The 13,932-nt window shown below is 36.7% G+C and overlaps 1 protein-coding gene across 4 annotated transcripts in view; it reads right to left on the reverse strand.

Annotated features, from left to right (window-relative positions):
• Corin (corin, serine peptidase) overlaps positions 1-13,932 on the reverse strand; it is a 277,674-nt gene that overhangs the window by 35,986 nt on the left and 227,756 nt on the right. For all 4 annotated transcript variants that reach the window (XM_029565706.1, XM_029565707.1, XM_029565705.1 and 1 more), the window contains 2 exons: positions 12,533-12,643; positions 11,333-11,462 (listed from right to left, as the gene is read on the reverse strand). In XM_029565706.1, the coding sequence (XP_029421566.1) occupies positions 11,333-11,462; positions 12,533-12,643 (241 nt within the window). The remainder of the gene's footprint in view (positions 1-11,332; positions 11,463-12,532; positions 12,644-13,932) is intronic.

Below are 13,932 nucleotides of genomic sequence, written 5' to 3' on the forward strand. Positions count from 1 at the left end.
GATTGTGTTACTTCACTTAGTATAACAGATTCTAGTTCCATCCAGAAAAAACAAACAAACAAACAAAAAGTTAAAACCTCATTCAATTTTATGTCTTATAAGGGTTATACTGAGTTCAATATTGTATAACTGTATTAATTTAACTGTGAACCTCAAAATTTACAACTAATTTTGAAAGAGAAGCATCTTTGCTCTGGAAATTGTTATTGAATATGTTAATGCTGTAATGAAATGCTTCTAATCATGTGGTTATTAAATAATTTTAAAAAAACTACAAAAAAAATATAGAGATTCAAAGACACTAGTCAAAGTTAGTGTCTATTTATCTATTTAGATAGTATAGAATTTTCCAACGTATTGCAAACTTTTTATTCATTGAAAACTATGACGAATCTTGGAAATTTATTACTACAATTTGGTTGTGCTCTTTATATTCCCACTCAGCCTTCACTGATACTTTCATATTCAGTCACACAAATAAAGATGGCTATGCTTTATCCAAGAATTAAATTAATTGGTATTGAAATATTCAGGTCTTATAGAAAATATTATATTCTTTATTATTTAATTGGTTCTTCCTTTAGGCACTCCATTTCTAAAGAGAATTAGGCTCCTTAGTTAATTGGAGAAAGGGCTTCCACATAGCATTGCACATGGGACGTTTTGGCAAGTAAATTCATAAGCTTCCAACAAGAAAAGCAACTAACTTGCATCTCAGTTACATCAAATGGAAAGTCTGATCATTAGAGGAAAGAGAGCATTATTTTTAAAATTAGTTTTCCATGAATTTTGAAACAATGACATGTTTCTCATGCACAAAACTAAATCTTTCAACACTGGTAATGCCATCCTATGGCTCATTAATAAACATAACCATCCTACATAAGTGACCAGTATCTCATCTTGTCCCCCACCTTCTGGTCCCTGGCATTTGTCATTCTAATGTTTAGCTAATGAGTTGACTCTTTTAGATTCTGCATATAAGTGTGATCATGCAATATTTGTCTTTCATGCCTGGCTGATTTTACTTAACATGATACTTTCTGAAAATTTATCAATGTTGACTCCAATAACAGGATTTTTTTAAAAGCCAAATACTATCCTACCATGTGTGTGCATGTGCATATGTATGTGTCTTACATTTTCTTTATTCATTCCATCAAGAGACACTTGGGCTGTTTCCATATCTTGGCTACCATAAATAATGCTCCAATAAACACCAGAATGCAGATAACTTTTTCAGATAATGATTTCATTTCCATTGAGTATACACCAAGAAGTGGAGTTGCTGGGGGCACTCAATCATGTGGTAGTTCTACTTTTAATTGTTTTTTAGAAAATTCTATTAACATGCCTATCAATAGTGCATATATCTTTCTCTTTCTCCAAATCTTCAGCAATACTTTTAATATGTTTAGATAATTATCATTCTAAAGGTGTTATGATAGTGTGAATTTAATTTTAATTTCCCAGATGTAATTTCATCACTATTAGCCATTTCTAGGTCTTCTTTTAAACAGGTTATATGAATTTTTTTGGTAATTGAATTGGTTAGCTTCTTCATATATTATGAATATATGGGGTTCTTACCATATCTGTGTGCATGTGAATCACACACACATATAGGATCATATATGTGTATATTGTATATTAATCACACACATATGAATCATACACACATATATGTATATATGGTGTGTGTGTGTGTGTGTGTGTGTATTGCAGAGTTTTATTTTGTAGTCCAAGCTGATCTTGGACTACTCACAAGGAAGACCACACTAGCCTTGAACTCGTTTTGATAGTCCTCTCTCAGCCTCTCAAGTGCTCATAGTACAGGCATAGGCAGCCACAGTTGGCTTGTGAAATAATTTTTAAAATTATAAAAGTAGGGGCTGGAGAGATGGCTCAGCAGTTAAGGACACTGACTACTCGTGCAGAGGACCTGGGTTCAAGTCCCAGAACCACATGGCAGCTAATAACTGTCCGTAACTCCAGTTCCAGGGGAAGTTGATGCTCCCTTCTGACTTCCTTGGGCATTGCACAACACAGGTGCACTTACATGCATGCAAGCAATATACTCATAAAAATAATAAATAAAATATTTCAAAAATACTAACTTGTTTTATTTAATCATCTCAACAATTCAGTGATTTTATTTTTAGCTCCCACTTTTTTGTATATTTTTATTGATTTTTTGGGTATTTCATATAAAACATCTTAATAATTTGTAACCTCTCCTCCATGAGCACCCCTACATATTATCACCTACTGGATTTCATGCATTCTGTCATATATGTTAAGGCCTACAGAGTCAGGTTCGTGTACCCAGATATCCCTCAGTACTTTATTTCTGGTGTAAATGCTATGTAAATATTTGTTATTCCATATTGTTAAAGGGACAGTGACAAAAGTCTATACAAGTCCAGTACAGATGCAATTTTCACTTCCTGAATATTTTTTATCTTCTATTTTAAATTTAAAAAGTATTTAACAAGCCAGCTGTTATGGCCTATGCCTGTAATGTGAGCATTCTGGATTCATTTTTATCAGGGGACTTGGTGCTGAATAACAGGAACTTCAGGATTGTGTTATAACTGGGCTTGTTTATTTAAAATGCAAATGAGCACAAATCTCCAAAAGTCAAGGGCTTTGTACCTTTGCCCTCAAAAAAGCAGCAGTATGCTACCCATTTCCACAGTTCCTCTTATTTCATTGCTGCAGAAGACTAGCCTCAGTATTCACTCTCAGTACTTGACAGTTGGTACTGAAACAAGAATGCCTTGTGTAAGAGACAAGATACATGTTTGCAACTCTAAATATCCTGTTCAGGTCTTGGAATATTTCCAGGGGAACATTTAGAATCTGGTATTCAAAGTCTGTTCTTGGATCCTGTCATATTATTATCCTTATTTGGGTCCAGTATTGTAGATAAAATTTAAAGGAACTTGTGACTCTGGGCCTATTACAAGATGAATAATTGAAGACTGAGTGACTTATCAATCAGAAGGATGAACTAGAAAATGAGGCAGAAAGATATCAATGGGTTTCAGACAAACATGAATGAACGCTACTGTTGAATCCTTTGTCTGGTTGGTCAGCTCAACTTACGCCTTCTACACACAATTCTCTTTCACAAAAATGTTTGAAAAAGATATATCTTTGCTCTGGAAATTGTTATTGAGTATGTTAAAGCTGTAGTGAAATGCTTCTAAAAAATAAAAAATAAACAAATAAAAGTAGAAAACTTCAAATTTCCATGAAAGAACTTTGAGCTCTTTGTGTATAAGTGGGGATGAAAAGTAAGCACTCCGTTAGCACGCTTGTGGTGTTAGTGGCGGTGTGCTTCGAGGAAACCTCTGACAACTACAAATCTACTTGGGCACTTGAAACTCTTAAACTAAGTTTAAACAAAAAAATATGAAAAGCATAATAAATGCTTTAAGTTACCTGAATTCTTCATGTATTTGTCCAATAAATTCTGTAACTCCTGCTCTTTGTCATTATTAAATTGAGTCTCCATGGCCAGGAGAATATATTCATCAAGAAGCATCCGGATCAAGTGGAAAGAACCTTGTTTGTATAAAACATTAGTCATAAACATTTAAAATTAAAATATCAGATGATTACAAAAGTCAGTCTTACAAAATTGAGTAAATGATGTCAAATAATAAGTATATTTCTGAGCAAATACAGTCTCTGTCATTCTGGATATTTTATTGAATTGCTTTTGTGATAGCTTGAGAAGAGCTTTTAGAGCATTGTTTTTAATTTTTAAGAGAACAACTCAACATTTTATTGACAGCACCTTGAATTTGGTTTCAAAGAAAATGCTTCTCATCTGTTTCTGCCTTACTTTGGTTCACCATGTAAGCTAGAAATGACCAGTCTCATTTTAAATATGCCATTTTAACTCAAGAAACTGTAAACAAGTGTAAAATTTATTTTTCTATAGCAGTGCCTTGTCAGCTGGCTGTTTCTTTTCTTGAGGCTTTTAGAAGAATAGAAAATGTTTTAAAATAATATACATAACTTTATTCAATTCAAAAATTTAAGGCAACATCCGATCTCTTGCTCAATCACAAGATAAAAATTCAAACTTTAGGGTTTTTAAATCATGGATTAATAGTACTATACCAACAAAAGGCAACATATTCGTGCCGATAATAGCACCACAATAGCTAAGTTTCAAAAAGTAGAAATGAAATCATCACTAAGCAGATGGGCACATCTTTGAAATAGCTGGTGCTAGGAAGCTAAGTATCCTCAGGACTCTACATCTGTCATCTCCATTGCCTCCTGGAGCAAAAGTCAGAAGATGAGGTGATGGTTTTACTGTCCCCAAGTAACTTTTCTACAAGTCAGGGGACTGGTTACCTATAGCAATAAACTAATACTCATTTATCATTGAGACCAAAGAGAAAAGAAGTTTCTTCTAGATTCAGTTTAAGCAGGTCTTTTGAAGAATTTTAAATATCTCCAAGCCAATCATGGGAGCCTGGGAGTAAGAGACTTTGGTCCAGCTTCAGTGATGTACCTATAGCTCAGACAACAGGAGATCAAGGTGAGAAGATTGTCACAAAGATGGCAGCACCCATTTGGACTCCAGGTATAAAACGAGAAGTAAAATGCCTACACCAGAAACAAAGTATGTAGGTTCCAAAGGCAGATGGAATGCAGATAGGTAAAAATGGTTTTGCCTGCTACAGGGGGTTTTAGCTGGAATATTTTAGTTCAAAAATTAGGCCTCAGAAGCAGGATTCTACAAAATCCTTCGTTAGTTTTTGGATGACATAAAAAGCTTAAAAGACGGCATTAAAATTAAACTTGAGCTATGTTATTAAATGGGTTAATCAATAGTATTCAAACTGATGCTGCTATAATGTGGTTTGGATCTCACAAACAAATGTTAGTACCTTGAGAGAGCTTAAATAAGTGACCTACTCAACTGGATATTAAAACTAATGACTATTAATAAGGTGAAGTGGAAACGAAGACAAGAGATTAGTAGCTATTATTTCAGTGAGAGGAACAAAAGTAAGAGGAACAAAGTGGGGAGACTTGTTTAAAAGAAGTTATTTTAGGGTTGTTTCAGGTACTTGATAAGGGCTTCAAAGAGGATGAAACAAAGGCATGTGATAGAGTGACTTGAGGGGAGACCTGCTTTGTCTGGGAGGTCTCTCTGAGGCATCCATAGGCAGGAACCGAGACATGGATGAAGACGGGGAAAGGTGTTTGATCAAGGTCTAGAGATGCAAATTCCAACAAAAAGAACAGGGAGGGAAAGCTGCCCTAGATGGAAGGAATTTGAAGAGTTGGGACATCAGTAATCAGGCTAATGTGTCTAACAGTTAGTGAACTAGCTCAGAATGCTGGAAGACAGGTCAGAGTCACAGGGATTGCATCTTATAAAAGGCCAGATTAGAATAGTGAATTTTCTACACAGACTGTAAAATGACAAGAAAAGATCAGTGGCTTTGACATGAAGGTTATTAGTGTCACTCCTGACTCTCAGTCCTGTCTTGGAGGAAAGTTTCAAAGACAGCATGAAGAAGACACAAGATCAGAAATTAAGCCGTCATTACGGGTCTCATGGTGTCATTTCAGAAGGATGATGCCATGTAACAACTTCCGATAGGAACAAGTCCTGTTAGACCAGTTTCTGAAGTTCACTCAAGCTGCACTGTGCTCTGTTTGCTCAGGTCTCATTCACATTCATGTCCAAGTCAATGCTCTATCCATTGGGATGTTCTGGAAATCTGATATCCTCAGAGACTTTGTGGAGTTTAATCACTTCTGCTCCTGAATCTTATGATTCAACAATCGGCCCTGTTGTTACTGGACTCAAGACTAGAAAGCTAAAGTCTGATTTGGACAGTATTTAGTTATGGAGAACTCAGGTAAGTCAGTTTTATTTGATAAGTCAGGATGGGAATCTATTTTTAATGATGAATTGTTCACAATCAAATGGAGTACAAAATAAAACAAATGTGATTGATTCAAGGTCCTGCCTAGTGCCACTGCAGTCAATAATGGAGAATTTTTCTACATCACTGGAAAGTTTCCATTTAAGTTCATAAATTCACAAATTCATAGGCTCAACTGATACATCTTGAAATTCAGTGTACTAACAGATATCCACATTCTTGGCGGAGATTCTTACCATCAGTTACCGTATGAAAATATTCTCATGACAACAGGAATACAGGTATACATATTTTGCTTTTGTGTCTCAAAGCTGATACTAGGTAGTCTCATAGAAGAACTTAAATTTTTCCTCTTCCTACAGGATATGGTACATTTTTCAGGAAAACAATTCTCTCTTACACCAAAATATAATGTTCTAGGAAACGCTGTACATATACATTGAAATCCAGATTTTCTTTACACCTAGGCATTTAACAGCCATCTCTTAGAACTGCATAAGAAACTAATTCCATATACATAAGACACAAGCCTACCAGAAAAGCTCAGAAGCTGTGATATAAAAGCAAATCTTCATATAGTTTCTACATAAAGAGACCAAGCATCTACTCATTACTGTAAGCAATTTTTCGAAAGATGAAAAACCCTCAAATTGTGTTCCTGCAGGGCAAATTTTCCCACGCCACTGAGCACACAGACAAGAAAAGGCAATGGGGAGTGGGGTGATAAAGTATATTATGTACGTGTATGAAATTGTCAGAAAATTAATTAGTTAATAAAGAAGAGTCCTGTCTTTTCTGGGAATCTAAAGCAGAAATGAAAAAACTAAAAAAATTTAAAGGTGTTGAAGCAGTGGGCATGGTGGTACACGCTTTTAATCCCAGAACTTGAGAGAAAGAGGCAGGAAGATCTCTGTGAGATGGAGGCCAGCCTGGTCTACAGAGTGAGTTCCAGGCCAGCTGGGGCTATAGGGAGACCGGGTCACAAAACAAAAATAAAAGCAAACAAGCTAACAAGAATTAAACATAAGTTACCATTTGCTCCGGTAATTCTAGCTCTGGGTATATATTACCCAAGAAAATTGAAAATGTATGCTCATACAAAACATTGTAGATGAATATTTATTGCAGCATTATAAATAATAGCTCAAAGTAGAAACAAATATCCAAAAAATCAAAATATGGCTATACCCAGAAAATGGAATTTTGTTCCATGTTTGTGAATAAAGTACTGAGACATTCAGGGACACAGACGAACCTGGAAAACATTATGCTAAATGAAGAAAGTTGGACACAAAAGGCGTTTACTACATGATTCTACTTATGTGAAATGTGCACTATGGAAAATCCACAGAGGCAGAACACAGATTCATAGTCATCAGGGGCTGGAAAAGAAGAAATGAGAATTGATCACTACTAGTCATGAAATTTCTTTTGGGATTAAAAAATGTATTATGGAATCAGATGGTATTGGCTGCATAACTTTGTGAACACAGTGAAAAAAGGTGGAATATTGAATATCTAAAAAGGTTAATTTATGGTAAAATAACTATATGCAATTTTTTTAAAGCTCATGAATATAATGAGCTGCTTCTCCATGGTTTACATGTACAGAGTCAGCAGCCTGGGCTGGACTTGACATTGCAGAGGACTAATAGCCTTTAAGTCAGTCAGTAAGGGAACCATCCTGGAGTAAATAGATTTTTTGTTTTTGTTTTTGTTTTTTTTGTACTTTTTTTGAGACAGGGTCTCCCTGTAGCCCCAGCTGTCCTGGAACTCACTATGTAGACCAGGCTGGCCTTGAACTCGCAGAGATCCGCCTGCCTCTGCCTCCCGAGTGCTGGGATTAAAGGCATGCACCACCACGCCTGGCTGAGTAAATAGTTTTTATATGGCAAAAGAAATACTAAGTTAAAAACTTTTCCAGGGAATAAACCTTACAAGGAAATAGCAGTGTAAATCCTTCTACTGGAGACTATTAGGGAGTATTAGGTAATATAATAAATGATGTCTTTGTGGTTTTGCCCAAGACATAGAACCTTTCCTCAAAAGGATGTTTCCTCCTTTGACTAACTTTAAAAGATCAAGGGGAAAAAAATCAAATTACAACTAACTCTATAAAGTAAATATGCCAATTGAATAGATCCTAGACTCAGTTTTCCAGATGATCTTACTCTCTATAGAGATGAACTTTCAGAGCCAAGAGACATGGAAGGTTACATTCCCCCAAACTCACTTCCTCAAGTGCCAGATGTCTCAACCCTGCATTTGGCAAGGATTAGAGGGCAGAGTAAGTTCTGATTTGTATTGTTCATTAAATACATGTCCATATGTTTTTGATGCTGGACATGTAAATAGCAAAGTCAATATGCTGTCAAAAGAACTCAGGGTCTTGATTTACACCTTTGTCCAACAGGCTAGTGATCATTCTTCCAGTCTGAGGTGAACTCTGGAAGACCTAAAAATGACAGCAAGTCTTCAGATTCAACATAGAGCACTGAATCTCCTCACTTAGACAAGCCGAGGGCCTGCCACTTTTGCTGTAAGACACAGACAGCATAATTTGAGTCTGAAAAAAATGCCACCCATGTACATCTGTTTAATCAACTACCTCTACCATAGAAACCTGTCTGTGGAATTCCTGAAAATCATGGAATTTGGTATAGAACTGAATTTTTTATGAACTAGTTCCAAAATGTACCGACTCAAATCAATGAATGACCTTCTTAGAGGTAAAGTACATTGGTTATGGATACTATATTACAATGCTATTTTCTAACTATGCTTACAGAATGAATTTATCTATCTGAACACTTTCTCTTGTATAACTTTAGTAGGAATGTCATGAGCTCTGCTCTAAGTCTTATTCTCAAATGACAAAAATAAATCTACATTTATGTCCTTGTTGTTTTCCCAAATATCACCCTGATGAAGGTCCTCCCACTTTGTGCCCAGCTATACATTGCCTAGTCTAGATCAAGGCTCAAAAGTATATTTCTAAAAAAAGGGGGAGGGGAAGAATGAGCAGAACTGAGAGCTGCTTAAGTTCAAGTTTTTGAGGCAAAACATGTTTAAAAGCATAAAGCCAGGCCAGTGCAGGAGAATCTCCACTCCTAAATATTCCCCTTCTCATCCCAGTTAGAGTGTAGGCCATCATGGCCAAAAGATCTGCCTGTCAAGACAATGGCTCAAAGGTGAAAGGCAACTTGAAGCTTTTGAGATATCAGTAGCAGAGCTCTGCAGAGCACAGCTGGTCTCTGGAGACCTGGGAACACAGTGGCCTCCCAAGCAACTCTTTTCCACACCAGGAACATGGCCAGATCTTGTCGTTATTCTTGCTCCATTCAGCCTCTCTGTATTCTGTCAGTGTATGAGCCACTCAAACAGGACAAGGACACTTGAAGTCAGTCTTGGAAGACCTAATGCTACCTAGCATAAATTCAGTCAGATAATAATTATGACTTTCCAACCACATTTCTACCTCAGATTTTCCTTGTTCCTCAATGAAGTAAATTTATCAAAAATAAAAACACCAATATGTCTATTTGGATTTTAAATATGAACATTTCACTTTCATAGTCAATAAAATAGGGGAAATGGAATAAAGAATTTTTTTTCATTTTCCCTGTGTAGACCTCACTGGTCTAGAACTCACTATATAGACAAAGATGACTCTGCTTCCTGAGTGCTGGATCTGTAGGTATTCATCACTGTGTTCGGCTAAAGAATTAAAAAAAACTCATATACACTAACCTACCAAAAGCAGAATAAAAGTCTGAAGGAATAAATAAAATGCGGTAGGTCCATTCAATGGCATATTAGTTATAAACAATAATAAAATGTTTGCTAATATTACAACACAAATTCTTGAAAATATCCAGACCAAAAATATTCACATATTACATGCTTGCTGTGTTGAAACACCTAGAATAGTGTAAATAGAGAAAAGAAGTGAGTTAACAGTGTCCTGGGTCTGGAGAATGATTATATGGAGAGTGATCGCATAATGAACACATAGTTCCCTTTCGTGGTGATAAAAATGTTCTAGATCTAGACAGTGGTAACAGTTGCACGGCATTGTGATTATGTCAAATGCCACTGACATTTAGCATAGAAATATCTGCTATACGTGTTTTGCCAATTTAATATACATGAAATTAAAAAAACATGAAGTTGGGGCTAGAAAGATGGCTCAGTGGTTAAGAACACTGGCTGCTCTTCCAGAGGAGCCGGGTTCAATTCCCAGCACCCACATGGAAGCTAACAAGCATCCACAACTTCAGTTCCAGGGGTGAGACACCCTCTTCTGGCTTCTGCAGGCATTGCATGACATGGGTGCACTTACATACATGAAGGCAAAACACTCATACACATAAAATGAAAAGAAATAAATTTTTTAAAAAGGAAAAATATAAAGTTAAATATTTAAAATATGATCCTTGTATCTGCAATTCAACAGTTACATTTAAGGTGGCTTGTCAAAATGATTTTTCTAGTTGTAAATCATTGTAGTACTGAATTTGCCTCAGAATTCTCAATAGAAGCTATGTCTCATTATGTAATTGAATTTTCATATTAAGAAATACCCTTAGGTCTTGGTGAGAGACCCAAAATAAGAACTTTCAAAAGGTTTTTCATTTTTCTAATCAAATCGTATCATATCGCATTTCATTTAGACACAATAAAGAAATTGTGAAAATGGGCAATAATTTAATGGATCATGACAGCTATAATTTTTCTATGCTGGAAAAGATTAAAATTCTTTTACTAGAGATTAGCATCAGTTCCTCAAATTTCCAAAGATGTGGGTCTTTACATGGGAGGAAAGGATGGACTCAAGATTCTAGGAGTGATATAATTCTTCAAACTGGGGTAGCACAAATGTGCAGTTAGTTGCTGATCTGTTCCAGTCTGTCGATATAAAAGCCAGAGCCTTTTCATTCCATTAAACAGCAAAACCAGTGAATCATTTCTGGGTTTACATTTCCTGTATTACTTAGGACAAATAGAAATACCAGTAACTTCAACTTCTAGTTCTCAACTTGTTTTAAAAAAAATGTGTTGCTTAAAAAGAAATTTTCAATAACCTCTAGAGGGGGAGATTATAAGAATTTTCCATCCAGGTTCCACAGAGGAAACCATCTTAATGCTTTTATAAACAGTGAAAGTATTTCATTTCAGAAATATTTAAAATACAATCACTCCATTTACTTTTGGAGGCTTCATCAAAGTGGGTTTGCAGCCCTCACTCTTCAGAGCAGGTGCCTGGAATTGAGTCCCTCACAACTGATGCATTTCCTAGGCTTTGGAGGGTCCTTATTTAAGAGCATTCTTCATTTATAAGGAAGATATCATGTCCAAAGTCCATGAAACCCTCTGAGAAGCTCAGTGCTACAAACTACTGACCTTACCCTAAACCCATCTGCCTGCAGGCCAGCTCACTGAGCATCTCCCGCCAGCCATCTGCACATACATGGTGTTTTGTCGCAGATCTGTGCACAGTCAGGAATGAAGAAGAGCTCTCATTTTTAGAGAGGGCCACTGAGGGGAAAGAAAAGGTGGAAAAGCCTAATCAAAAACATTTCTTCTCATGAGACCAAATAATACATTTTTATGCCTTTGCTTCAACTGCAAATATTCATGCTGATTTATTTAAGAACCATTTGGTGAGGACCCACCATGTGCAAATCACTGCTCTCTCAGTATGACAGGAGACTAAAAAATGAATGAGAAATGTTCTCAGCTTTCAAGTAACTGTATACTCTAGTGAAAGAGACAGGAAGTTCTTCACTTTGTAAGTTAGAAGAAAGCAGAGGCAGGGCCCCACTGCCTTGAATTTAAGGGCTTTGCAGAGTTCATTATAAGGAGCTAGTTGAAACTCCTTTTTCTCAAAATGCAAGAATGTAAGTATGAGAAGGTGATCTGACTTAGGATTGATGTGGTATATCTGCTAATCCCTAACCTCAGTAGGACCTAACCAGCCACAGATCATTTGTGAAATGCTACACACCTGATTACATCACACAGGTAATTACATCACACAGACACATGATCTGGCCAGGGAATAAAAAAGACTTACAGAAAAAGCTGAGTGAATGGGGTAGCAATGAGTGTGGAATGAGAGAATCAGTCAGGTAGCCAGAACTACAAATTCTCACACTGACCATATTAGTTGGAGATGCCTTCAAGTCCTGCCCATGGCAGGAACTAGACAGAAATCCCCTGGATGTGGAACAAGGCATAGAGCAGAGGAAGAAGTCGCTTCCATATCCTTTTCCAGGAGGTATAAGTGATCCAAGAATGGCTGATTATCCATGTCTTTTGAAGGTGGGTGATAAATAAAATCTAACCCTAAGGGGGTTCCAAATGACATTTTTAAACCCAAAATGTCATACATATAATACAGACATTTTAGATAGAGAGTAACTTGGTGGGAAATTTTCTGTTACTTAGAAATAATACCCATGAATCACCACTGTCAGCTTTTATAACAGTAAAACAAAATAGATGAACTTGGTTTGTAAAACCCATGAAGTCATTTAGGATTCATTTAGCTTAAATGGCTGACAGGCATATGAGCATAGAACAGATGGCGGGAACAAGCAGCTTACCACAGTCCCATTCATCTGAACTGTCTGAGCAGTCGGCCCAGCCATCACACCATAGGTCACGTGGCACACATTCATGGTTGGCACATTCCAGTTCATCATCTTGGCAAAATGCTGGCAGGGGGATTAAGAAGGGAGAAGTCAGAAACATTCAGGAAATAAACATGACTGCCAATAACACACATATTCTCATCTGCCGGCAGAGCACGGCAGGAAGAAAATGCGTAGTCACCGAGCTTCCAGCAGGATTAAGGTCACATAACAGAGCTCACAGGGCCTTGTGTAACAGATGTCAACTCATCCAAACAGGATTTGAATAGAATTACTGTCTGCGGGTTCTCTAGTTCTAAACCTCAGATTGAATTTTAGATGTTCTAATGGTACACGTGGTTCGGAAGCACAGGGTTAAAATCTACATGATCAGAGCTGAGGGAGAAGCGACTGAAGACACCACAGAAAGAATGAAAGCTCTGTTCACATACATGGATTGTATTTTTTGGGGGGGACTCTACTAAATTACTCTCTGACTCACATATCAATCTCTTTTGGATTTTTAGGATTACAGTAAATCTCCTTGATTGCCTACTTAGCATCTGTTTCCTTTCTTCCTCCTTTGAAAAGAAAACGGTTTTGTTCAGGGCTCCATCCCCAGCTCCAGGAAGGTCATGAGTAGTTTAAAATGGGCATTGCATTTTTCTGACTCAGATTATTCTTTTCTTAGTGGAATCATTAGTCAAGGATTAAACATGATCCAGGAACATGGCCTTGCTCAATAGCTTTATGATTTTTGCTTTGTGAAACAGCATCCATCCAAACTCTGCTGGCCAGGCCATGTGTCCTAGCCTGGGACCAGGGCACATGTCAGGAAACAGCATCTCTTCATCCCTGCATAGGGGAATGCTTTGGAATGTTTGTAGGAATTATCTTTTCTGATCTACAAAGAAGCTTCTTGCTATGGACTGTGACTCTGCCCACTGCTGACTCAGAGTGAACCCCTTACTGATCTTCCAGAGAGAGGAGCAGCAGCCTCTCTCCTTTCTACTGGATACAATCAAGGCAACTTGTCAACCAAGATGCTCTTGGTTTTTGACCAGCTGAAGGTCAAGCTAAACTTAAAGAGTCACAGACAAGGTGCTGAATTTCTGATTACAGCCTCAAGAATTCACCCTACATTGCCTTTTTCTATAACAGTATAAGACATGTATGATAATAATATATGTCTTCACTGTCAAAGTTAGGCTTTCCTTTACTTGTAAGTAAAATATGTCAAGATAATTTTCACTAGTTCTAAAGATAATGGCCATATGCCATTTAGATATAAAGGATTTTAAAGCACAAAATTGAATAATCCCACCATCACAAAATTAGTTATAAATTTATATGATATTTTTATGATCTTCTGA

The sequence above is a fragment of the Nannospalax galili genome, unplaced genomic scaffold (genome assembly GCF_000622305.1).
Source record: "Nannospalax galili isolate Female #2095 unplaced genomic scaffold, S.galili_v1.0 scaffold318, whole genome shotgun sequence".
In the NCBI taxonomy this organism is placed as follows: Eukaryota; Metazoa; Chordata; class Mammalia; order Rodentia; family Spalacidae; genus Nannospalax; species Nannospalax galili.